The sequence below is a fragment of the Lissotriton vulgaris genome, chromosome 6, assembly GCF_964263255.1.
Source record: "Lissotriton vulgaris chromosome 6, aLisVul1.2, whole genome shotgun sequence".
NCBI classification, from domain to species: domain Eukaryota; kingdom Metazoa; phylum Chordata; class Amphibia; order Caudata; family Salamandridae; genus Lissotriton; species Lissotriton vulgaris.
Window position 1 is genome coordinate 678,499,899 of NC_141694.1, and position 27,148 is coordinate 678,527,046.

The 27,148-nt window shown below is 42.4% G+C and overlaps 1 protein-coding gene across 1 annotated transcript in view; it reads right to left on the minus strand.

Annotated features, from left to right (window-relative positions):
* GRIK2 (glutamate ionotropic receptor kainate type subunit 2) overlaps positions 1 to 27,148 on the minus strand; it is a 1,496,154-nt gene that overhangs the window by 545,254 nt on the left and 923,752 nt on the right. The window contains exon 11 of the mRNA XM_086926667.1: positions 2,576 to 2,799. Within this exon, the coding sequence (XP_086782793.1) occupies positions 2,576 to 2,799 (224 nt within the window). The remainder of the gene's footprint in view (positions 1 to 2,575; positions 2,800 to 27,148) is intronic.

The window sequence follows — 27,148 nt, forward strand, 5'->3', positions numbered from 1 at the left end:
ACTGTATGAATGTTTAAAATGGAATAACATAATTAGTGGTCTTACTGCATAACACGCTGAATCTTTTGCAGCATTTTTTCAACCAAACCAAACCCTGTGTCACTTTTCTGTTGAGGCTTACACCCTTTTTCTCCAAACCACTTTTTTTCTCTCTTTTTTCCGGCACCCTTGTAGAAGCACGTTGCCTTTCTTCTACCGTTCGCTTTGAATATTGTATAAATGTATATATAAAATTTCTCGCTGTATTTGGAGTAATCTATTAAAACTCCTTTTTGTAATAAATCAGTGTTGCTAGGTGGTTGCTTTCTTAACAGAATGAATACTTTTTGATTAAATCTACTAGAGGAGATTAACTCTAATCCTCACTTAGTCTTGAAAATAATCAACTGTGAGTACATGATTCATTGAGCTGACAATCTATCAAGGGTTGGGCCATTGTTTTTGTTGATAACTTCGAGCAGTAGCGGCACCCCTCTCCCCTCAGCGCCTTGAGACCCTCACGGGTAAGTAGCGTGCTTTACAAGTACTCTGATTGATTGATTGATTGATTGATTGATTGGGTGTTGTAAATGCTAAGCCTATAGTGCCTGTGCCACCGTCTTTGTGGGGATGGGGGCATGAGTCTAGCTGTCAGGGTTTGGAGGTGTGGTCAGTGTGCCCCTGGGTTGGAGCACAGATGAGTGAGCTATGGCACTGACATAGGGGAAGCTACCGGGACACTGGGGGACACTTTTAAGGCATTGCTTTTGCAATCACTTCAAAGTTAACCTATTTTTTGGAGTGCCGCATTGATACACCCTGGGGGCTGTCGGCGCTTGTTGCACTATATAGTTCCTAACACTTTTTTCATTGCTCTCTTGATGCTGACAAAGGTCAGCTTTCTACTGTTCTTGCTATCCAGTGTGCATTTCGGCTGCACAGCACTTCCTGTTTGTTCAGCCCCCCATTTTTAATGCAGTTTTCCATTTTCCATCAGACTCCCCATCTCTCTTTCTCCACATCCTCACTCCCACCACAGCTTCTTTTAAGGCCACCGTCTTGTCCCTGGAAGTGTTTTGCCCACCACAACTTGGGCAGCCCTGGCTTCCGACACAGGGAGAAGGGCGCTGCTCCCCCTCTTGTGTTAGATGCTGTTTTTAGGTTTTGGGGGTCAGGGACCCCTAGAAGCTCTCCGGGATGCGGTGGATACCACTGTTCAGCAGCCCTACCTCCTGCATGCTACTGGTAAGGCGCCCCTCCATGCACACATGCCTTCTTTCAAGAAGAGTGGTGGCGGCTTTCTTTTCTACTATTGCCTAACACTTTTGTTTACCAGCACTCCCCACCTTCCCTCTGACTCCCTGTCTCTCCTTCCCGACGTCCTCACTCCCATAGAAACTTGCTTCACTCTCTACAGCAATACCTGGTGTCTGGAATACCGAAAACCTCTGGTGCCCCCTTTGCAGATGGGGTTAATCTTTACAGAATTGTGGCCGTTTATGGGCTAATGGTGGCCCAGTGGCATATTGTGGCTCTGGAATAATCATAGTCATTCTTGGCATTGGTTAGGCATTATTTACCTAATCCTGGAATGCTCGCTGCTATCCTTGGGATGCTGATAGTGTTCTAGGCCTAATTGTAATCCTTACTGGCATAAACTGTGCACTTTTGACATAGCGATAGCCATGCATGCCATTGTATTGTGCATTCATGGCATTAAGAGATCCATCCCTGGCATAATAATGCAAATATGCAACATACTGTGAACATCCTTGACCTATTTATGGCAATGTCTGGCTAGGATTGTGGTGTACACCTCTGGCATAATGATAGCATAAATGTGTCCACACATAGCATAATGGTAGCTGCCTCAGCCAAAATGAGCAATACAGACATATTGTGTCCAGCACAATATATTGCCTTTCTCAATAAACAAGTCATAACACTTTAACTGAGATTCAGTATCTTATATTGCACAACTGCTCACCAAGCTACAACTAACAACAGAAAGCAGCTTATTATTAATCACACAGGCAAAACCTAATGCATTTACCAGTGCTTGTTTCACTCTGCTATTTCTTCACATACTCCAAAGTTGAACATTTCAAAAGGCTTGGAACACATAATATCGATCAACTACACCCTTCTGGTAAAGGGCACATTGCATAGGGTGCTGAAGAATTTAATGGCGCTAACAATAGCGGCATCAACATACTTACAGTGTGCATGAACCATATCTGCGTGCAGCTAACATGGAATCCTTCACATGTGACTTGTTGGATGAAAACAATCACCATTTAAAGAGCAGTCAGGTTTTAATCTCTCGCCTCATCCATTACCACATTTCATCTGCATCAGACCCTATCTCTCTATGGCATGTGCACCTCCTAGTGAAAACACCAGCGAGCTGCAGCCCTAACAAGGCGCTTACGGCATTTAGGCAATTGTAGGTGAGAGCCTCATCTATGATCTGTACCTTGAAAACACCACATGTATGAAGCAAGGAAAAGAAAAAAACATTGTGACTTTTGACAATTATTAGTTGGTGAAAGTGAGATAACAATTGCCAAAAAAATCACAAAAGTGGACATGTTACCTGGCTATGACAAAGAGCACACAACTGACACCCAAGTAAGCCAGCAGAATATACATCCAGATATCTGGGGAGAGAGGATTCAGGAAGGAGAAGACGCCTGGGTTTGTACCATTGGGCTTGCGGTACAAAATACTTATTCCGAGGGTCATGAAGGGTTTGGAAAAATCGATAACCTTCTCCCGAACATAAGTGATGGCCAGGGGTGCAACTGCAAGGTCAGCTTTCTATAGATAGAAAGAGAAGAAAAACAAAAAAAGCAGACCATCAGAAGCAGCATTCAGCCAGACACTACATATACAAATCACCAGCTTACAAGTGAACATGTCAGAGTAATTTAAAGCACATTATGGAGAAAAAAAAGACTCTTTTCATTCCCTTAATATAAAGGTAGTTTGTGCAGCACAGTGAGCTTCCAAAAGGATCCAGACACCATAAACAAGCATAGTGGAAGACATTTTATTTAGGTAAAAACTGTAAATGTGAAGTAAGGGCAGCATGCACATTTCCCTATTCACATCACAAAATCCCAGGCTTGAAGAAATCATCACAAGTAATACAGTGAATATGGTTTATTTATTTTGCTCATTTAATGAACAATGCCATTCTAACCAATCTACACTGAAGAACACACGTTTCTTTCTAATAGTTTTTTTCTAGTTTTGCACATTTCTTCTTCATTATTATAAATCATGTCCCTTATGCGAAAAAAATGCTGCCTTGCAGTCTCTATGTTCCTTCCAGTGTTTCCATTGTATTATACTTAAGACGTATGTGATATTAAAAAAAGTCTATCAGACTAGACAGGTATTCTGTAAGATAGGTGTTCTTTGGTTTGGAAGTCAGGGGCCCTATTATCACAAATGCACCAGGGCTGACAGGTGAGAGTGCCTGTTGTTTGCATCTCAGGGCAATTTGGGACAACAACTGCTTGTGCGGGCTCTTCTGTAATGCAGATTGTACTGGCGCACATATCACTTAGCAGCTATCCAATGGGGCATTCCTTCATTTGCATGCAGTACAAAAAAAGTAGTTCTAAACCTTATTTGGTAAAGATATGAATCATTTATCCATAAAAGTGTCATTCATTACTATATATAAGACCTAAAGAAAAAAAAATATTATCCAGCTAAAAGAAGTGCAATAAAACGCATGGTGAATTTGGCTTTGGTTTGTTGCATTCTGTCCATTGTGGATTGTGAGCTTGATAATCATTTTCTTCCTATAGCTCCTATATATAGTAATGAATTACACTTTTATGGATAAATGATTCATATCTTTACCAAATAAGGTTTAGGACTACTGTTTTTTGTACCCCATTGTACCGAGGTCCGGGACCATAATTGGTTCTACCCCATTTTTTCAAATGGCCTCATTTGCATGCGGGCATAGCCCCATACAAATGAGAAACCACTTTGCCTTTGGACCCATATTGTAGATGCTGGCGCACAGGCAAAGGAGCTGTCAGAGGTCACCACTTGGTTCAGGGAAAGTGGTTTTCATGGACACCCATAGATATCTCCTTGCAGTCACTCACTGCACCCGCCTGCAGGGGGAACACTCTTGCCCTGGATGCATCTTGACATGTTGAGATGGTTTCCATTGATGCCCACGACCCGGGTCCGCCATTTTGTTGATTCTTGTCCTTTCCTTTCGTCCCTTGGAATCCATCCTGCTAACCTTCAGACATTTATCTTACGCTGGACTGCCTTATCTCTTTCTCCCCTTCAGGTCCCCCTCTCTCCTCTCACCAATCTCAGCCTCCAACTCTTCTCCCCCACATACGGCTCTCTACCCCTTTTTATTTTAATTTTATTTTTTTTAAAAAAAAATTCTCTTTTCACTATGTAAATATGTGATATATACTTATCCAAGCCGAATCGCTGGTAAAATGGAATCCTGAGAAAATCTGCTATTTGTATATATATGTATATAGAGATAACTCTAACCACTAGTATATGTAGTAGACCTTTGTACTCACTACCATTCATATGTGATTCTTAGAGTTTATCCATTTGTATCTGTTCCTTGAGTGACTTTACAACTTGTACATTTGCAATTATTTCTATTTGTATATCTTCCCTGTGTGACTTTACAACTTGTACATTTGCAATTTTTTTTCCTGTTTGCATCTTTTATGTAACTCATGTAATCCTACGTCCTTATGTATCGCAACTGGTTCTTTTGTAAAGAGCTCTGACACCTTCGGGTAATGTTCGAGCTATAGAAAATCGCTTTAAATAAATAACTAAATAAATAATAAATAAATAAACTCTTTCCCCACTTTCAAAAGCAAGCTGTGTTGCCTTCTGCACAGTGAAAAGTGGTTGGTGACTTCGAACAGCTGTTCTGCCTTTCATTGACGTGCTGTCCCGAGGGCAAAATCAAGTTTGTGGCTTCACTGTGAAAAAGTCACTGACTTCATCTATGACTGGCGCATTCATTTAAAAGTGAAACATAGCAAAAACCAAGGCACTGTACCCTAATGTATAATATAGGCCAAGGTCACTAAGCACACACAGGGTGCCATCTTTATCAACAGGTGTAAGAAATGGGGTTACTGGTTGAGGGGTTTGAAACCGTTCTTATGTCGCAAACCCATTTTTTCTCCGGGTGAAGTCAAAAGCAAGCCCTAAATTAACCTGTGCTCAACCTTCGGGTAGCTTAGCATAGAGCAGTCAGGCTTAATTCTGAGGCAGTGTGTAAAGTGTTTGTGCAACGCTTCAAACAGTAACACAGTTAAAACACACTACTAAAGGAGCCCACAACAGATTTAGAAAAATCGAGTAATTTGTAATCAATAAAGCAAGACAAAAATGACAAAAATCCTATTAGTAGAACCAGAGATATTCAATTTTAAACATTTAGGTCAAAATAGCACCAAAACGCAGCCAAAGCAATGCATCAATTCTGCAAGGTGGCGAGGCTCCGATGCCAGGGCCTGCATTGTCTTTGAGGGTCCCAACCTTGGGGCTTGTGATGCGGATACCGGCATCGGAGAAACAACATCAGTAGGGGTGATGCGTCAGTTCCGAAGAGCGAAAAAGCTGTGATTGGGAATCCTGCATAATCGTTGAGGCGGTTCTCGACGAGGGATGAAGGAGCCTGCACAATAGCGGATCCAAAGACGATGCGGACTTCGGAGGTGATGCAAATCTTTGCGAAGGGTCCAATCCATGCAGTAGCGTAAATACGTAGGTTATGCTCTAGGCTGCCCTGCGCAGCAGAGGAGGTGCATTGTTTTCTGCTGGTTCCACAGAGGCTGGCAAGCACCTTAGGCCCACTTCTAACGGTCAAGGGTAGATTTGCAGATTTCAGAGGCCAGATTCAGGTGCAAGGTTGTTGGAAGCCTGTTATGTCCCTTAGCTTTGAGATCCGGAGGACAGTCAACTACCACTTTTGAAGTTACTCTGGTGTCTGAGGGTCAAGAGATGCAGGTCCCCAAGCAAGAGGGCACCAGGCAGCAGGTCAGCACAGTAGGCCAGCAGTTCCTTTGGAACAGCAAACCAGCAGAGTGGCAATCGTTCCAGCAGTACAGCAGTCTTTCTTCCTGGCAGAGAATCCACAGGTCTAGAGTTGGTGTTTGAGGTCCAATATTTATACCCAGTTGTGACTTTGAAGGGTGGGGAAGACACTTCAAAAAGTTTCCCTTTGAGGACCTAGGCATCCTACCTCTCTTGTCCTGGCCCAGGATCAACTACAGGTCTATGCAGCACTTTGTGTGGAGACAGGACATAGTTTATTCATGTGTAAATTTGGCTGAAACCCTGCTCCTCCCTTCTATCAAGCCAGTGATGGCCTATCCATGTACTCTTAAGCCCTTTATTGTGTGTGGCTATCTAGGAGGAATACACAAAGCTCCTACTGTCAGCTGCACCCAGTCGGGTGACCCAGGTACAGGCTACAGGCACTAAACAGATATTGCAGGAAAATGCCTATTTTTAAATGGGACATTACAAAATTATAATTACAAATCTGACTCCACCATAAGTTAGGATTTCTCTTTACAATTTCAAAGACAGCAAACATGAAGGTATTACCTGATCCCATTAAGAAATTACAGTTATAAAATGTAATATGGTAAGTCCAATGTTATCCTGTGGGAGAGGTAGTAAAGTGCGCAGAATCCTCGACCGAGGCCACACCGCGGTCCTCATCCTACTAGACCTTACCGCAGCCTTTGACACTATCTCCCACCACCAGACTCCATGACGCCGGCATACAGGGGACCGCCCTTGACTGGCTCTGCTCCTTCCTCGCTGGCAGAACCCAAAGGATCAGACTCCCGTATTTCCTCTCTGAACCCACAGAGATAAACTGCGGAGTACCCCAAGGATCATCGCTCACTCCCACGCTCTTCAACACCTACATGGCCCCCCCCACGCTGCCATCGTCAAACAGCATGGACTCAGCATAGTATCCTATGCCAACGACACCCAGCTCATCCTCTCCCTCACAAAGGACCCAGAAACCACCAGACTCAGTTTTCAGGTATGAATGAAAGATGTTGCAGCTTGGATGAGCGGTCTAAATCTCAACTTGGAGAAGACTGAAGTCCTTTTCCTTTGACCCACCCCCTCAGCTTGGGACAACACCTGGTGGCACACCGCCCTTAGCAACACCCACACCCCCACGAACCACACCCGGAACCTCAGTATCATACTTGACTCCTCCCTCAACATGAAACGCCAGATCAATGCCCTCGCCTCCTCTTGCTTCGATACCCTCTGCATCCTTTGCAAGACATTCTAGTGGATCCCCCCGAAGCCAAGAAGACCGTCACCCACGCACTCATAACAAGCAAACTGGACTACGGCAACACCCTCTACCCTGGAATCAACAAATCCCTGCTACGCAAACTCCAGATCATCCAGAACACCATGGCTAGACTCGTCCCCGGCATCCCACAACATGAGCACATCACCCAACACCTGCAAGACCTCCACTGGCTCCCCGTCGAGACGAGAGTAACCTTCAAGCTACTCACCCTTGCCTCTCCCCACAACACCGGACCCAAATACCTCAACAAAAGAGTCTCCTTCCAGGTACCCTAAAGAAACCTCTGCTCCGCGGACCTCGCACTAGCAGAAACCCCGTACATCCGCAGAACCAGAGTGGGTGGAAGAGCCTTCTCCCATGTCCCGGCTCAGGCCTTGAACGAGCTCCCGGTCAACATCAGAGGCTCCCCTACTCTGCACACCTTCAGGAAGAGTCTCAAGACCTGGCTCTTCGGCTGACTCAGAGCTGCCCCCTCCACCCCAGTGCCTTGATAACCTCACGGGTGAGTAGCGTACTTTACAGTTCCCTGATCGATTGATTGTTTGGGGTGCAAACATTTTATTAGGTGAGTGAAGTCTTCCATAAATCTCATATAGTGGCATAGTCATAATATGCAGTTTCCTACTTTTCTTACTTTGAGTGCTTGATATAGTTCTTTCTCCGCAGCTCAGCATACGTCTTCATGAAAGCAAGTTAGTGCAGAAACATGCATTTGTCTTGTTCTGAAAATTCGATTTTATTAGCGTTTTTCTTGCAGCTTTGAAACTGAATGGATGTTTATGATATTTTTCTCGCATCAACTTAAAAGGTTGCAAAGGTCTTGGATTTCTGTGAAAACCCACATGGAAAACAGCATGCAAGCTATGGGTAGTACTAACTGTACTTGTAAGAATTAAGAGAAGTTCAGAAGAGTGATACTTAGGAACGTTTCAACCTCCTAGAATACCTTTGATATTTCCACAAAGGGGCCATAGCATGGATGAATGAACTAGCTTGTATGCAAAGATGGAAAAGCCTATGAATCAAAAGGATTACAATTCTCGGAGCTTGAAGTCATTACAAAGAACCAAGTGGGCACACAGTTAGACATTAACCCCTCCCATGCTCATGACGGAGCCGCTTCGTCATGAGCATAGGCTGAGCTGTGCTCATGACGGAGCGGTTCCGTCATGGCCCTGCTGCTGCACCTGCGCGGCGCGTTCTATTGAGCAGGCGGGGCCATGACGGAACCGCTCCGTCACGAGCACAGCTCAACCGCGGCTCGTGACGGAGCGGCTCCGTCACGAGCATGCGAGCGCCGCTCGGCCCCCCCCCCCCCCGCCCCCCTAGCGCTGCGGCGGAATTACCGCCCCAGCGAAGGGGTTAAATAGTGAGTAGATTTGGACCATTATGACCAAAAAAACATTTCCTATGTCCTAAACCCAATTTCGTGATTTGGTAACCTAATACCGAATCGCAAAATGGGTTTGCGAGTCGGTATTAGGAAAGAGCATGTTGAAGGCGCCCCTTCCTAGTAACGAATTGCAGTGCTATGTATAAATGTTTTGCAACCGAAATGTGGTCCCCAAACATTCTCATTTTAGTGCCAATTTCAATTTGTTGCAAAAAAATTAGCAAACTGGAAGGGGTCCGCAAAGGACCCCCCTTTCCCTTTGTGAATGCATGCGAAAATGGTTTATGAGCAGGCAATGATCCCACTGCCTACTCTTAAGAAATGAAAAGAACACTTTTCATTTTTATTTTTGAAACCCATCCTGTTTTTTGTATAGGAAAAAGGGCTGCGTTTAAAAAAAAAATGCTTTATTTAAAAGAAAACGCAGACATAGTGGTGTGCTGTCCACAGCAGGCCACCATCCATAACTTTTTAGCCATTCCCAATGGGTCGTAAATTGCGACCTACCTCATGAATATTAATGAGGTAGGTCATTTACGACCTACTTGGAATCTCAAATGAAACTCAATGGAGTTTCGTAGATTTAGAATTGCGATTTCCTAATTAGGAACTCGCAATTTCAAACGTTAGTACATGTGGCTCTTAGTCTCTCTACTCTGGTATGAAACAAACTGGAAATTACAAAAAACCATTTCCACCCAATTTCTTTCACTAGGCACCTGCTCAAAAAAGGTAAAATGTGAGGTGAAAACAGGATCGATGATGTGGAATTATAAGCAGTAAAGAAATACTGATTCCCGCAAATAGTTCCTGATTTTTTAAGGGCTTGCTGGTATGGGCCAGTATTCTGGTATATCTCAAGTAGTAAGACTTATAAAATCTATACTTCGAGGTGCAAGAATGCCAATGCGGACACGCGCCCACATCAGAAATATGTCTGAAAATATTACTGGAGATTTTGTGGAAAGCATCAAGTCATTCCTACGTTCTTTTCCAGTAACATCTCACTGCACATTTTCCTTTGTTCACTCAGATACTAATGCCCTGTTTTTAAAGAGTTAACATTTGTTCACTTTTCACGTGAAATTGCGCTTTCAATGAAAACAAAATTTGTTGCGAGCAAAATTGCCACTGGCATAGAAAATCAACAATACTCCTGCGGTAACTGAATGCCTCTTGGATCTAACTGGAGGAAACGAATTTTAGTGGCAGAGATAAATAATGTGAGAATGTCAGACAGTCATCTTAATGCATTCTCAACTTGCAAAGGTCGTGCCTGGGGACACATGCACACATGGCTCGGGAAATATAGTGGGTTTTGCTTGTGTACAGCAAAAGACTTCTTCGATTTCACTGCTGACCAAGATGGTCTCTTCAAAGAAAGCATTGCAAGTTAGCCACCAGTCAAGTCGAAAATATCTTTAATCTCTACTTCATTTTCATGTACGAGGAACAAAATCTTTGAGAAGTGTCTTTTCCTCTCTGAGTTTATTTTTATCAAACACAAATGCTAGGGCTGGATGTTGAAATGAAATACTAACAGTTCATGGTTTAGGAAAAACAAGCTTGTTTTACTTTAAAAATCAAACAAAGATTCTTTGTTTTTCCTTTTCCCAAGCTATCTAGAGCAAATATTGATTATTCGAAAGCACTAATTTGTTTCCTGCATTTCATTCTTGAAGCACAGAATCTAATATTAGGGTTTGAGTTTAGGAAGCAGAAAGTGTAGTTTGCTACGGGTTGATCTGAAGCCAGCCCCCTATGGTTTTGAATAAACAAACAGCTGGAACCTGCCTACTCAGTAATTTCACTACATCCTAGAAAAGTAGGTACAGACAAAGAATATTGAAGGGAAAGAACTGGAATAATACAAACACATGAGAATCTTGGATGTCCTATTAAATGGCATTTCTTTAAATGTATTTCTCAAAGGGAAGTAATTTTTCAGTATAAATAATTGTCACACCTCCTGACATGTTTTATACTATCACTGATTGCCTGGAGAATGGAAATAAACAATTGTACTTACATTTAACAACTTAGGGATAGATGTGTTGTTCCAATTCCCACACCTGGAATGTTAAATTTGCATGCAGATTGATCAGCAGGGAGGAATGCAGTTTGCGATGCATCCTATATACTAATAGGATGCTCCACAACTTGTCCATTCATTGGGATCACAAAATTAACTGCCTAATGAATATTAATTAGGTGGATCACAGTTTGCAACCCCTTATCATGTGCTGCTTATGCAGGGAGTGTGACCTACAGGGGACAACAGAACTCCATCCAGCGTTTGCTTTCTCAAACAATTTTTTTTTTTTTTTAAAGCAGCCCGTGTCCAGGGAAGACACTGGGGAGAGCATGCTTTGGTCCGCTAAACCACTGCATTCCATCTCTCCCAACCCCGAGGCTTCCAACACAATTTGGGAAAGCGTCTGTCGCCTTTGTGAATCATTAAGGTGAATCATGAGGTGTCAGTAACTCATCAATGGTTTACAATAGCAGCCACAAGGTATTTATACAGCCCTTCCCGAACATAAAGTAAGGAGTGGACAGGCCTTTTACGCCTCCTCCTCTTTGTGATAGGAAATGCTTGAAATAAAAGGCTTTTGTACATTCTGAAAAGGCCTTTTTCAGTTACAAGCATTGTGATTTTGGGAATCACAGTTTTTCAGACAGCAAAAGATCTTTGTACATCTGACTCTTCTTTTACCCTTTCTGAACTATATGCGAATGACAATTGGGTGTACAATGCTATTCGCCTTTCAGGTATTTTATCTAAAGGAAATTGTTCAGAAATGCTATACATCTATACCAATATGTGTAAAGCACAAGTGGGATGGGCTATTAGTCATATAATTGTATATTCATGTCCTCAGTTGTTTCTCGTCTGACATATATGTCAGATAAGCATACAAAATAGCTAGCAGATATAGTCTTATGTGATCATTTATTATTTACTTTTACTAGGTGTGGGCAGAATTTATCTTTCACCACAGAGTTTTGTGAAGTTTCCTAACCCTCTCTTCATGAGGTTGCAGAGTTTTCTAAACTTTGGAAAATGTCTGCCAGTGGTTAAAAATTATTCAACAGTTTTTAAGAATTCCCCCTCCAAAGATATGTTTGGGAGCAAAATCTCCTACTAAGAGTTGACTTTTTTTTCTTGTCATTTGTATTCTGTAATCCACACTTCTGCATGACATTTTTCACATTTTGTAAACAATTCACATATATTTGCTTTTTCAAAGGTTTGCAGAAGAAAAGCCTTGTAACTTTGCACTACACTAATACTTAGCAGGCAAGAAGTTGCAGCACTTTTGAGTAATTAAGTTCATGCTTGTATAAAATGCAATCACAAATGTGCCTTGTATGTGAAAACAATTAAATAAATATTAACCCTGGGCGGAGCTGGCATAGTAGTACTCTGTGGAATTTTACGGACTTACTACAAAACACAGCGAAATTCGGCGGAGTACTGTGGCTGGCGGAGTCACATGGGTCCCCCTCGTACCCTTCCTCACCCCCCCCTGCTTACCCCCTGGCCCACCCTTCTGCTAAAACCCCTGGCCCCGACCCCCCTCTGGCTAAATCCCCCCTTTCCCTCGCCCCTCATCTCGCGCGTAGTGTAAGGCCTGCACTGCAGGAGTGCTGGCCAGGAAACTTACCATGGCTTCTTCCTAGTCCCAATGTGTCCCGCTCCAGTGGCTCCACTTGTCTTCCGCTGCGCTGCCGCTCTATACCTAATTAGCAGGAAACCAGGAAGAACTGCAGTGCGCATGCCGTACTGAGTGAAGGTATGCCTGAGGTCAAGACAAGGGGAGCCGCAGGAGCAGGACAACATGGTAAGTGCTACAGTGCCCCGCTTGCGGGTTTTTGTAAAACTTTGCACTCCAAATGGAGTGCGGAGTTTTAAAAATCTGCAAACTTCGCTGGCGGAGCAGAGGTACACACACAGCCTTAATAAATAGTCAATGGCATACAATAACAGTAGACCTTTTACATTTGATGTGTTATATTAAAATTCCAAGTTATATATATACAAAGTCCATCACATTTAGGTGTTACAAAGACCATGGCTGTACTAATTTTAAATTGACACGAAGTAGCTACAAATCCATCTCTTACAGTAAATAGTGTATTCCCCAAGTTATCAATGAAAATGTGCTTTAATGAAATCTATGTCTTAGTATTCGCTATGTGGTATAGCCATGTTATTCATAAAGAGTAAGAGCAAACATTACGTTCTACTGCAGAGATCTCAAACACTCTCAAACATATACTCACATGCGTCTGCATTTTTTTAGTATAATTATTTATTCACGTATTTGTATATTTATTTATTTATACATGCATCTTTCTATTCATTGGAAACCGTGCAGCAATGTTTGGTTATCACAACAATGAAAAAGCAAGAAGTGGTCATTTGGGAAAGGGCAGGGGAAATGCAAAAAGACATGAATTTTGAAATGTCTGCAGGCATCTTATGAATTGTGTGAGGAAAGCATTGGAGGACATGGGTTTAGATAGGGCTGCTTTTCCATCTTGGAAACCATAAATGTGTCTTTTTAGTCTCATATGGGCTCATCCACAAATGTATTTATGAGTATGCGGAGTAGTACTAACGGAGTACTCTAGTACATACTATTACATTCCCAAAACATCCAACTCCCTATTCGTAAAAGTGCAAAGAAGGGACAGGCCTTTCTATTGTGTTAATTGTATATGAATATTTAAATTGTATTCCTTTTTCGGATGTTTTTGGACTAATTCAATAAGCATGTACCAGTATGTAAGAGAATAATAGAAGAGTATTAGTTTACATACTCCAAAATTCCTATGTTAATACGCCGCACGCTGTTTTACATCAATGGTGGCAAGTGGTTGTCATTGTGTACCGCTGATGTTGAGAAATGTCAATATCCATTTGCCAACAGCGTGGGTGTGATGAGCAGTATTGCTGTAAATAATCTTTGCTGAAAGGGTGACAATTCAATTTTGATGAAGATAGACTTTTGGTTAAGCATCCACATACCCTCTTTACCATTTTTGCTCGGCCCATGTAAAAAGCATTCAGACATTTTCTTGTGGCACTTCACAAGGAAGCCCCAAAAAGAACATGAGAGAACCATTCTGGAGCAAATCTTTTCTTGAAAAGTTGTAGTTGGTGGCAAAGTTGCTATTCCCTACCAAATGTCATTCCTTCTCCTCATCTCCTGACTGTTTTGTTTGCCACCTTTTTAAGACTTAGCCTTCAAGCTGTCTAGGGTATGGTCGTTGAGAGGAATGAAGGGTTGGAAAGTCCTCCAGCCATAAGGTAAAATATTGTAGTAACTTGTGTAACCAGGCAAAAAGCTTACAATTTATTTTATATTATATACCCCAAAACTGGTAACTCATTTCAGAATAGAGGTGTAAACTTTTCAGTTTAAATTTCCTATATGATATAGATGTGATACAGATCAACCCGAGTTCCAAATTAGGAAAAATGAGATTATTTCCGTATTTTAAATTATTTAGCCATGGTTCCTGCAGCAAGAATGCCAATGGTCAGTGCAATTTTCCAAGCGGCCTGCATTCATGTTGAACAGTGGGCTCAAATATTCCTTTCCACACCCTAATACCAGTTTCTACACTGGGAGGGTGGCTTGAACATTAACTGCTGGCATACAATGTTGTAACTATTAGTATTTTTTAGTTTCCACTGTCAGCCAGAGGCACTGGAAAGCATCAAGTTAATTCCACAATAGCAGGGACTGTGCAGAGAGGCATCACAGTGGCTGGAGCAGAAGTTATAGATCTGATATTAAAAAAAGGCAAACACACTATTCATATGAAATGTATTAGTCCAACCTTTTTATCTATCATCTTTTTTGTTATGTGGACACTTGTTTGACACATTTTACATACTTCCTTGAAGATTCTTCATGGATAGGCTTTTGTTTCTAAGATGTTAAATAATTACAAATATCCCCTTCAAACAGCCAGGTGGAAGTATTAACTATACAAAATAAACTCCACTAGCACTAATTTAGAAAGGCATTAAAATCATATATATTCTTCAATTCTTGGATTTGATTATTTAATGTTAAAATGTAATTAATAAATGTAAAATTAAATTGAAAATGTATATTAATTAAAAGTGTGCAATGTTTAAATTGCAGATTTTAGTAATCTGAATGCTGGGTGGTAGGAACTTTGTAGATCCACACAGATTACATAACTTTCCCTCACAGAAATGCAACAAAATGAGTGTTTTAGCCAAAGTTTGATGTTAATGGCTAATGTAGCTAATTGTTGTTACTTTTAATCAGTGTGTCAGCACATTGTGTGAATCACAAGGGTTAAAAAAATAATATCGGGATTGCAGGGGAAGCTTACTCCTCAAGCCTCTGAATTATTTTTAAAAAGGAAATCAATCTAGAAGGTTTTGAACTCTGTATTTCAGAGATAATGCAGAGGACCTGGATGTCTTGTCCTCTGCATTCAAGCAATTAAATGCTGTTTTTTATTAGACCTGAAAATATTTTGGCCTGTAAAAATTACTTCTCTACACCACCAAGGTATCTAATGATGCTCCCTTTCACTTTACCACAGAGAAAACAAGCTTGATACAGATTTTTGCATGGGTACTTTCTCATTTATTTCTAGCATAAGAAAAATTGGAGTTTTATTTGAAGATGTTACGAACCCACTTCAAATAATAATTATGGTTCACCCTTATGCGGAAAGTCCCAATTTCAGGCAAAATCTTCTAATAGAGGAAGGGGTCACCGACACAGCGACATGGAACCTATAAATCAGGATTTTATGGCAAGGCATGGAAGCCAATATTATGCATATACTCTTTATAGCCAACTCACACCTCTTTATTCTCAACTCACAGCAGCAACCTGAACAAACGCACAGAAAAGGAATCTTTAAAAATCTAGGGGCATATTATCAAGGGGGTTTATCTCCGCTTTTTTGGCTTTAAAAGCCAAGAAAGCGGAGATAAAATTATCTCCCTATTACCTAGCTGCCGCTAACACCAGTTAGCGACAGCTAGTAGGAGATAGCGACCATTTTGGGCCCCACTTTGCAGGTCAGTGATATTTATCACTAATGAGATGCAAAGTGGGCGTGCAAAGATGTTAAAGACTGAAAACAGTTGCTAACATCGCTATCTCCTATTACCAACTTTTGGAGATATTCGCGCTAAGCGGGAATATCTCCAAAAGCTAACACCTGCCCTAGCAGTTCTTAGCCATGTTATCCAATGGGAGGTGGATAACATGGCTAAGAGCATTAGCTCGCTAATGCATGAATATCGCTGACTTTTCAGCGATATTCATGCTTTGCGGCAATTTTTACTACATTTGCGTTAAACCTTGGTAATACCAAGGTTTATTTGCGGTAAAAATTGCCGCAGCGATGCGGTAAAGTTTTGTCTCTAACCAAGCAATAGCGATAATTATCGCTATTGCTTGGTAATATGCCCCCTAGTCCATGTATAATCTCCTGTCTGGCAGCCATCTTCCTCCTTTGTTGCTGCTCACAGCTAAGATAAGTAGATGAGTCAACATATAGTACTTTTAAATGTATGTACATTTATTGTATGAATATCATTATTTTTGCTGATGTTGTTTTACACAGAGCATTCAGGGGGCCCAGTGAGCATTTGCACCCACTTTTTATGCTCCAGAACAATTTGATATTACAAAAGGAGCATTGATAGTTGTTCAGCCCAATCTGTAATATGTATCGCACCTGTGAAAAATTAGAACTGGTATAATCCCTCATAGGAATCCCTGTATTTGCAGGGAGGAGTATGCATGCCCCCTGCAAATGAGGGCCGGCCTTTATCTTTGGGCCAATGTTGTATTACAGATGTGGACGCAGGTACAAAAATGTGGACTGGAATTAGACTGATTATTTGCCACATTAGAGGAACTGCATAGTTTATGCATATGACGAGGATGCTCAGAGGCCCACCCAGCATAGCTCTGCAAGTGGGTGCAGTCAGACATTGTAACCACCTACAGGAAGAACCCTGCTCCTTCTTGAAGCTGTGGCTGAGTCTGCCACATGCAGTAAATGGTGAACTCATGGTTTCAGACAGCCAGTCTGCATTCACTAAGACACTGTCCCCACAAACACAAGATTACAGGCCCAGATCCTTACCCTGAAAACAGGGTAGGGAGAAGTTAAGAACTATCATGGCAGTAAATTGAGTCATGAGATCAGACGTGGGAGGAAGAAAAGGAAAAGTAAACAAAGTTTTTGTTTTCTGCTTTGTGCACAAGGAATAAGGGTGAAGGCAGAATCTGAGATCAAGTTGCTGACATCTGGATGGAGAAGTCTAGCATACTACTGGAAGGAAAAAGAGTGGCACATGAATGTGTTCCTATACATTGTTGGCAGGGGTGTAGCATGGTTAATATGTTTGTGGGGTGTGGGGTGAACTTCAGTGTGCCCAAAAGTCATGCTGAGATATCATGTTAAAAAGTATTATATGAGAAGTAGGACATGAAGGGGGCTTAAGACAAGTGGAAAGAGAGAGGACGGCGGATCATTGCGGGCACTTAAAACACAAATATTTTCAAACTATTCAACAGTTTTTAAAGCTTTAAAAAAAACAGAGACGAGAAAGTGTGAGTGTGTGTTTTTTTGTCAGTGTGGGCATGTAAAATCCCCAAGTGAAATCCAACAGACACTTCATCATCCCCGACTGAAAGCCCATGTACCCAACTAATTACTACAGAATACTTTTTTTAGGGGGTGTAACACCCCAAACACCCCCTATGCTATGCCCCTGGTTGTTGGAGAAAGCAGCCAAGACAAACCAAATTCAGGAGGGTGTACGAGAAGCAGATAGTTCAAGATTTTCTTTGAGGGAGGAGGCACAAGGGAAACATTTGAAATAGACAAAAGAACCCATGTAACTATTTTGTCTTACATTGTAATTGCCCTACAAGTGGGCAGTACTAGAAAAAGGAGAAGACACATCTTAGGTAGCGTACCTAAATGTAGTACCAACAACTCTAGAAATGTGCATTGAGATCTGCTTCAGCTGTTTTCATGCACTCAGCTTTCCATTGTAATAAAATGTACTATTGGAGAAATATAGAAATTTTTCCATCCTGTGTGAAACTTCTGTATTGTGGAGTTCTACATAGGTGTTTACAGACCTAATAAAATTGATACACATGAGGAAGGTGGATGAATGATGCAAGACTGATTAGGTGATTACTCCTACTAAACGATAGACGATATTCTGGAGACAGTTGTTAATGTAAGCACATGTTTTTGACAGTTAGGAAGGAGATGGGAACATCTGACATGGGGCACAATTCATTATTTTTATTTTAGTATAGAGGAGTCTTAATATGAGATACGTGTCACCCTATTTTATTTGGGTATTGTTGTGGAGGACGTGTGGGTATCACTGTTAATAGTTTTTCCATGATAGGAAAGGAATGAAGACCAAGGTAAGGATCACAGCAGCACAGTAGATGCTTGTGTTTTTTCAGGCAGGAGCATAGAAACAGCCTTAGCGCAAGGAAGAAAAATCGGTCTCCAGTTTGAATAGTAAAATACAGGCATGACTATGGTACAAGGGAGCTCCAAACATCCAGTTGTGGTGCCACTTCACCTTCTGCACTAATGATAGCTATGATTGTTTTCATGCAGGCTGAATTGACTTGCAAATTGAGTGAAGTGGCCATATCGACTGAATGAAAAATAAACATTTACCAGTGGTCTAGCATGGATGCCAGGACACTAATGCTAGCAAAATGTGCTCCCTTTACCAAGGTTGATCTGTAATTTTAAAAAAAGTAGAGTGAGAGTGCTGTTTTAAAATGTCTTTTAAAATTTCTTAAACAAATAAACTGGTGACAGAACTGAGTTAGGGCGGGGTGGATGGTGAAGCAGCATGATGAGGTACAAGCAACCGGTGAGTGGGGGAGAAGCAATATGAGGGAGAAAACATAGAGAAAAGGTAGAATCACACGGGCAAAAGAGCAAAGTGGAGCATGGGAGGTAAAGCACACAGGCCAGATAGAGAGAGAGTAACTCAAGTGCAAGTGGGAAGAGAAGCACATGGGCCAAAAAGAGCAAAGTGGAGGGGAGAGAAAACCATAATACGGAGACAGCTGGAAACAAAACAATGACCCTCTTGGAGTCCTGAAACAAAAAGAAAAAAGACAATGCCCCCTCAGTCCAGTCACAATGGGGGGAAGGGTGGGGAGGCACTAACTTATGCTACCATATGAGGAGACCTTGTTTGGTTCCCACTGCATCCAGAGGATGAAAAAGCAGCTGCAGGCAAGTACATGGTCTGGGGTGCCTTCACTCCTATTCGAATATATATGATACCTGAGGCAGTGCCTGGGATCCTTGTCATGGATCGGGCCACCCGTGAAAGGAATGCAGGTGGTAGTGTCTCTTCTACAGCCCCCCACAATTCCTCACAATGTTAAGATGGTCCACGGGCACAGGGACCCTCTTGGTCTCGAGATGGTGCCGCGGTATGACAACAAGATCATGCCTGAGGGTCAGGTCGACCCACTGTTGCACTGGTCTCCCCTCTGCAGCATTGTCTTATGGGGATCCCGGTTGCTACAGCAGCCTGAGCTGGCGGCCTCTGGGTTTTCCTTGAACAAGAGCAGCCCAATAGTTGTCTCAGTGCCAGGACCCAGAACATTGGTGCAATTGAGAAAGAAGTCATCCTCTCAATCATCTGAGGCACCGTGGGTCAGAACAGATTTGCATGTCACAGGTTCTCAACTACATAAGGGACTCCAACAATACAGGCAATCCCCGAAGCAAATCCAGTGCTCACCACGTGCTGACTCGAACAACAGTGCCCGTTCTTCAGTAATCCTCCCCAGAACATGGGAAATTATCAATGACCTCTTCTTCAGCGCTGTGGAATCGGTTTGCCTCACTGACAGTCCTACAGTGCCTGTACGTCCTTTCCCCAGTGAAAGGCATTGGTAAAAAGAAGGGACCAATGGTGCAAGTCCCGGGCCAGAGGCAAGTTTTAAGAAAAGGGATCCTCTAGCCTCTGGGCTTCCAAGCAAACGGTGGAAACCAGCCCACCAGTCCCTGGAGAACACTGGGGAGCACCCAGAAAACCGCTGACTGGCAGGCCAGTACATATAATTACCCTGACAAGTGTGGCGGTCTCTCCAGCAGCCCAGCAGGCAAGCAGATCAGCACAACAAAGCAAGTAGTCCCAGTGGCAGTTTCTCCTGGCAGCCCAGCATTCCTCTGGCAATGCGTAGAATGCAGAGCCAGCAGAGTCTGGTTACAAGTCCCAAAAAGCCTCTGTACTTATACTAAAACAAATATTTGTTCACGGGGCGATGTCAAAAGAACCCTTTTACAACATTCACTTTCAACCCATCCCTGGCTCCAGATGTCAGTAGGAGGCAAATCAGCCATTTGTGTGAGGGCAGGACACAACCTATACACATGTAAACTGTGAATGCCCTCTCCCAACCCAGGAAGACCATCAGTATGCAGATGAAAGCAGATGCAATCCCTGTCACACTCAGCCCTTCCTGTATGGTGACAGTCTGGAAAGTATCCACTAAGTGTATCTGTCACCCATGCCCAAACATGGACTACAGTCAGGCTGCAAAAGCACAAAGAGTCATAAGCACAGAGAAATACCCACTTTCTAAAATCCAGCTACATCAGTAAGCAGGATTTATAACTACCATTCTAAACATACCAAACTTGGCAACACACTCCTTTCAGACCAGGAATTGCCACTTAATATTATATAAGGGAATTCCAAATGCTAGCCTATGAGAGGAGTAATCCTCACAGAAGTGAGAAACAATATTGGCAGTTTGTCACTACCAGGACAAGCCACACACTAAAGGCACATGTCCTACCTTTCACCTACTCAGCACACTGCCCATAGGGTTACCTAGGGCCTACCTTAGGGTGACCTATGTGAAATAAAAGGGGAGTTTGAGGCTTGGCAAGTAGTTTTAAATGCCAAGTCAAAGTGGCAGTAAACTGTACATGCAGGCCCTGCACTGACAGGCAGGCCTGAGACAGCTTTGAAAGGCTGCATCAGGGGGTGGCACAAGAAGTGCTGCAGACCCTCTAGTACCATTTCATTTATGGGCCCTGGGTATCTGGTATACCACTTTACAAGGGACTCACGAGTAAATCAAACATGCCAAACAGGTGTAAACCAATCATACCATGTTTTAGAGGAGAGAGCACAAGCACTTTAGCACTGATTAGCAGGGGTAAAGTACCTAGAGGTCAGAAAAATATGCGGGGAAGGCAAAATGTTTGGGGCTAACCCTGCAGAAAGGGCCAGGTCCAACACTATCAATAGTGCAGAAGGTGCAGTGGCACCAAGCCGAGAGGATCTGAAGGCCCCCTGAAGCCCATTTATGACTGTTTTTTACAGAACAAATAGGGCATGGGGGTCTATTTCCCTTGCTTGCATGAGGACCCGTGGTACCATTGCTATTTCACTGACATCTCCATTGTTATAGGTTCTCAAATAAAGTGCCATCATGACCTAGAAAATCCCAAACTGTCCAGTGATTTGTACCTTAATAAGACCCACATCATCAAATATGCTCCTGTTCCAAGGTTGCTATGTTGTGGCTGTATTCTGGTTTTATTCAATCTGGTAAATATTCACGAACATGCATTAATGAATTCCTGGTGGCGCGCATATTGATTTGATCAAGTCTTCTAGAATTTACATTAACCGCAATGTAAACGGTATAGAAAATAATTGCTTCAGGTTCAATGTGTGCTTTACAGATGACGTTGTGTAGAAGACTGCAACGGAAAGAAGCAACCAGTCAAGGAAGGATTCAGGTGGTGTAGACAAAACAAACATTCATTTTGATGCATGCTAAGCAGCATGATTACATTTTTCAGGACCTTTGTCCGCCCTCAGCCCTACAATATTAACACAGTATGTGCAGCAAAATATTAAAAAAGATAATGGGTACTACCAAATATAAATTAATCTTCTCAAGGAAATATATGTCCCCTTTTCAGGGAAACAAAGAAGATTGCAAATAAACATAATTATACAGAATCACAACAGTTAGCTGTATGATTGAATGTGTACACATATTTATGCATAAGGCAAAAACAGCACAATAGCAAGATGTCTATTTGTCGCAATGTTATGGATGGTGCCCCACAAAATGATTCAAATCACCCCGATGAGGATTTTTCTGCAACATTAGGCACACTAGCTTGCTTAGCGTGACTAGTCCTAAGGTAAATTATATCTGAATGTTCAAATACAGTAATGGATTTACTTGTTTTTCTAATCCCCTGGCAGCATTAGAATCTCAATATGCTGGTAATTACTTTAAAGGGATTTGCATAATTCTATAGAATGCAGCGTGACTCCACGTGAGCACTTTGCAGTAAATCTTTATTGTACAAATCTTTAAATTACAGAGGAAAGCAGCCAAGTGAAATAATAAAACACACACGGTTCTGGCACTTACGAATACTTTCAAGTTGCCGCTCTAGTTTCTCTCGCAAATGGACTGAAAGGCCTGCTGTTTAGCAGTTCTTGATTTAGTATAATCAACTCGAATAAATGCAAGGCTCTCATATATACACTTGGCTTTTATTGACAATAAAACACGTAAAAAGCAGAGTGTATTCATAAGGCGAGCATTTTGTGAAAACACATCAGCCGCTCGGGTAGCTCAATGTGTCATTTATTCAGAATAGTCCGCCATTTCAACGACGACATTTCACTTCGCCGTGCGGTGTATGTGAAAGGCATTCGGCTGGAATAGAAAAAGAAAAAAAATACATAATGTTAACAGAAGGGCGCTGTTAAACGTCCTGCACTGCGAGTGGCCGTCTCTGCTGCGAGCCAAGACTGCCCATTACATATGTTAATGTCCATCAAGTCAACATTAAGGTCTAAAGGATTTTAAGACATACAAACCAAGGGGGTATCCAGGTGGAATCACTAGCACAGATGGCATCAGGTTTGAAGAACTGGGCCTGCAGCCTCTTCTTAAATTTGGTAAAGCTGATAGATTTCCAGATATCCAGAAGAAGTAGGTTTCACCACTGGATATACTGACCTATCATTTGTTTTTAAGAGTGTTGACAAGGATTGTAGCTTGCTAGCAAGAAGGTTAGGCAGGCCTGAAGACAGCCTTCTGCTCTATCCCGGGATAGCTCACATCTGGATTTCATTTTGGCGGGAAAGGGAATGGTCAGACTACGCCATGGTACCCTCTACTAATGGGCAATATTACCTTGTGCAATTTATTGCTGTGCTTTTGCAACTGATTGGGTGCAATGAAGAATGTACATTACTTCTACATTTATCACACAGTGGCTGCTGGCAGTCGGTAATGTGTAGTTATAGTTTGGTCAGAGTTTCCAAAGTAGGAGCATTTTTTGTGGTGTCATTTCATGACTCTTCACAAAACTGTCCAAAAAAGTTTACCTTTCTCAGCTCTTTCCTGGAAAGCTTTGAGGTGATCCTTCAAGTGGGGCCAAGAAAATGGGGACAGGGGGTCCCAAAACATTGATCTCCCATGTTAATACCGCTAGGAAACTTATATTACAGGTACAGAAACAACTGGTAAACAGAATTACACCAAATTTGGCAAAAAGTTAGCACTTTCTGCATAAAACATATTTTTGCAATTTATTGTAAATCTATTTTGAATTTAAAGATCTGCTCAGGATAAACATGGAGTTAAAAAAGGTATAGTTGGACTGTTGTGGTGTCCAGATGTGCTCTGAGGGGCCAATTTAAACAGGATTAGTCAATCCTGTATGGCTGGTCACATCCTGAACAATATGCTGTGGCAGCCTTTGCAAGGACAACAGGTGATGGACAGAATGTGGATCAATGTCACACACTCACCCCAGTCCAAAGATCTGGGCCCAAATCCATCGTTTTTTTGCACTCCACACCACCCTGGGTTAGACAATGGCGATATGCAAATCAGCTCTGACCCTGTGCCCCATGGGAACAGTCCAGTCCGAACTACAAAAGCCATGTCCTTCCCAGAACGGAATCAAGCATCCGAGGACCGGACCGGTTTTGAGGTAACACCTCTCATCAGCCCGGCTAGCTTGACTCCAGTGGTGTGGAGTGCCTGGGACCCACGTCTGGGCATCCCCAGCGCACTTAGGGCGGAATATGCAAACACAACAGGTGATGGACAGAATGTGGATCAATGTCACACACTCACCCCTGTCCAAAGATCTGGGCCCAAATCCATCGTTTTTTTGCACTCCACACCACCCTGGGTTAGACAAGGCTCAGAGCATATACCCCGATTTCTAAAAATTAATTATAAAAATATAAAGGAGCAGGTGGGGGCACAGGCTGCACATGGCCTTCTGCCTGGCCTTTGGCAATGAGCAGTGGTAGATTGGGCACAGGGCCTTGCCTCTGACTAAGCCCTGCACCCGACTCCCCAAGGCCTCTCAAGTCCCACCTAGGTCCAACGCCCTAATGTACACAGCTTTCAGCAGTGTGCAGTGGTAAGTTGGCCCTGGCACTGCCTACTGCAGGTAGCCAAACTGCACTGCACAGAGCCTACGGCCTGAACAATGGTGGTTGGCTGCAGGATCTGGTCTATGACCAGCCCCTTGAATTGTCCATTATAAAATGTTTTTGGAACCCGGCACTACAGGGGTTGGATGCCTTGGGGGTGCTGTGGTACCAGGTGCTGGTAGAGTGGTACTTGTGTTCTGTTTCTTTTCTTTATTTGTCATAAGGTGGGATCCCAAAGAGTGAGGTGTGCTCACTCTGCCCCTTAAACAGCTGTATGGAATTACACTACATCCAGCAAAAAGTTAGAACTATAATCAGAAAGTGTGTGTTTCATTATTTGGTGTTCAGGTTTTGAGAAATTAGCATGTAAGCCAAGAAATGAGGCAGTACACTCTGGGTAGTTCCCACGTTTTAGGTGGAGATCCCTACAACAGCACTGAAACTGAATCTGCTAATCTCAAATGTTTGTTTTTCTAACAGTGTTTTTAAGGTTAGGATCAGCACATTGCCATATATTCTGAACTAGACCCCTGACACATGTTTCATTCCTATTAGTGCTCTTCTGTGACATATAGCTTTGTCCTGACACAACTGAGTACCCAATATATATATATTGCACTATGCTGTTAGTTACATTTATTATATTTACTGCACTGTGCATGTTATATATTTTTGCCAAATTAAGCTTGTCTCAATAGGCATGTTGTACCATTGCGCAGTCCATTTTCTATGTTTACATATGCCTTAATTAAGGGGAAGGGCTATATAATCTTTGAATTACATGGCGCCAAGTAGATTGACAAACGCGTCTCTCTTGCTATGCGGGGTCGCTGGAGACCTCAGGCTCAATAAATAAGCCTTATTCTTACCTGCCTCGTGTACATACCTCTTCTTGCTGGGAGTAGGATTGTCTTCATCGATTAAGCAGCGTTGGCGGTTGGCGCTGCATACGTACCACCAGTTGTTTTTGTGGCTCTGCTCTCGACCGCGATTGTTTTGGAGCAGCATGGGAGTGCTATATAGAGGAGCCCCCAGAGAACATGCTCCCCAGAGGGAAGAGGACTAAGGATGACAACTGTGGGACTATCAGATTGCGGGGCGGTCTCACCGACTGCCAGCACGTATGTCTGTATTCCATGGTTAGAAATGCCTTACCCAGCAGTCTGGCATACTCTGGTGACTGGGCACCGTGGATGCCGAAGCAGAAACGGTGAGGTCGGTTTGGCAATGTGAATTTATTTCCATTGGTCTCCTCCGTCCTCGCATGTATGCCAGAGATTGAATAACATTGAGTAACATTTTCGTGCTACCTGCTTTCTTAGACATTTGGGGCATTCACTAACATTGCCAGTTAGACTATGGATCACGGCACCTAAATAGAAGTACCCTTGTGTTGGTGGCATAACACTCAATACCCAATATTTTAACCTTCCACACAAATATTTTTTAACAGACTTTGTATTTTCAAGGCCAACAAAGGGGATTATGGGCTTTGCAGTCCCATAGGAAAGAGTCAATTACTTAAGGGGCCGGCATTGTGTTCGTTAATGCAATTAGAATATGTAATCAGAGCCCCGTGAACTTATTACCAGCCCAATATCTCTTCAATCTGTGTGTTCCGTTGTAGGATGTGCCTGCACTTCAGTTCGTGAATACAAGTAAAGTCTTGTTTGTTTTCCGTAATTACAATTGTGGGGGACTGTGTTCGTTTCAGTAATGTGGCAATGTGATGTCTGCTATTTCGCATGAACATTATTTTCAGCACGTTGCATGTTTTACTTAAATGCATTGTTTTATTTTTCCGATTCAGCTTCGGTTGGGCTGAGAGCATTTTGGCTTGATATTACGATATGCCCACCCTCAAGGGAGAGAATATATGTATACTTTTTCTGTGTTGTCTTCTATAGTTGTGTATTTTCTATCTTCGGTGGAACAAACTGGCTGTGCACTAGGCTGTTTGTTACATTTATTATATTTACTGCACTTTGCATGTTATATATTTTTGCCAAATTAAGCTTGTCTCAATAGGCATGTTTTACCATTGTGCAGTCCATTTTCTATGTTTACATATGCCTTAATTAAGGGGGAGGGCTATATAATATTTGAATTTCATGGTGCCAAGTAGATTGACAAAACCTGCTGCGCAGGCGAAACGCGTCTCTCTTGCTATGCGGGGTCACAGAAGACCTGAAGCTAAATAAATAAGCCTTATTCTAACCTGCCTCGTGTACATACCTCTTCTTGCTGGGAGTAGGATTGTCTTCATATATAAATATATATATATATATATCCAACCACGTCAATTCCAGAAAAATCAACAAAATGAGCCGCCACTCACAGCCAGTATTCTCAGCAAACGTTTTTATTTTCTATTTGGCACAGGTATGAGGTACATAGGCAGTACCATATGTGAACTAAAAATACGAATCCTACAACATGTCCGCGCAACAGTCAATAAGGACAGAAACATCGCGGTAGCCAAACACATGGAGAGTAACCATGACGGAAACTGGAAACTCTTAAAGTTTTGGGGATTAGAAACAATGTCCCTGTCCGATCGAGGTGGCCACCGGGAAAAACTTTTAAGGCAAAAAGAGTCACGTCACATCCTAAATTTTCGAACCATGACACCCCTAGGACTGAATCAGTCGGAGGAACTGTACATTCATTTGTAAATTAAGAACTACACTTCTCTATTCCATTCACTTTAACCCACATCCCACCCCCCCCCCTTTTCCCACACCTGAGGGATCTCAGCCCACTGGAGGGCAGCATCGAACTGTTCTAAATAACAAACTGCCCACTGGAGGGCATTATTTGACTGTATATATTGTATATATTGCATGCGCAGTGTCAATGGTATGGTTAAATAGACAGG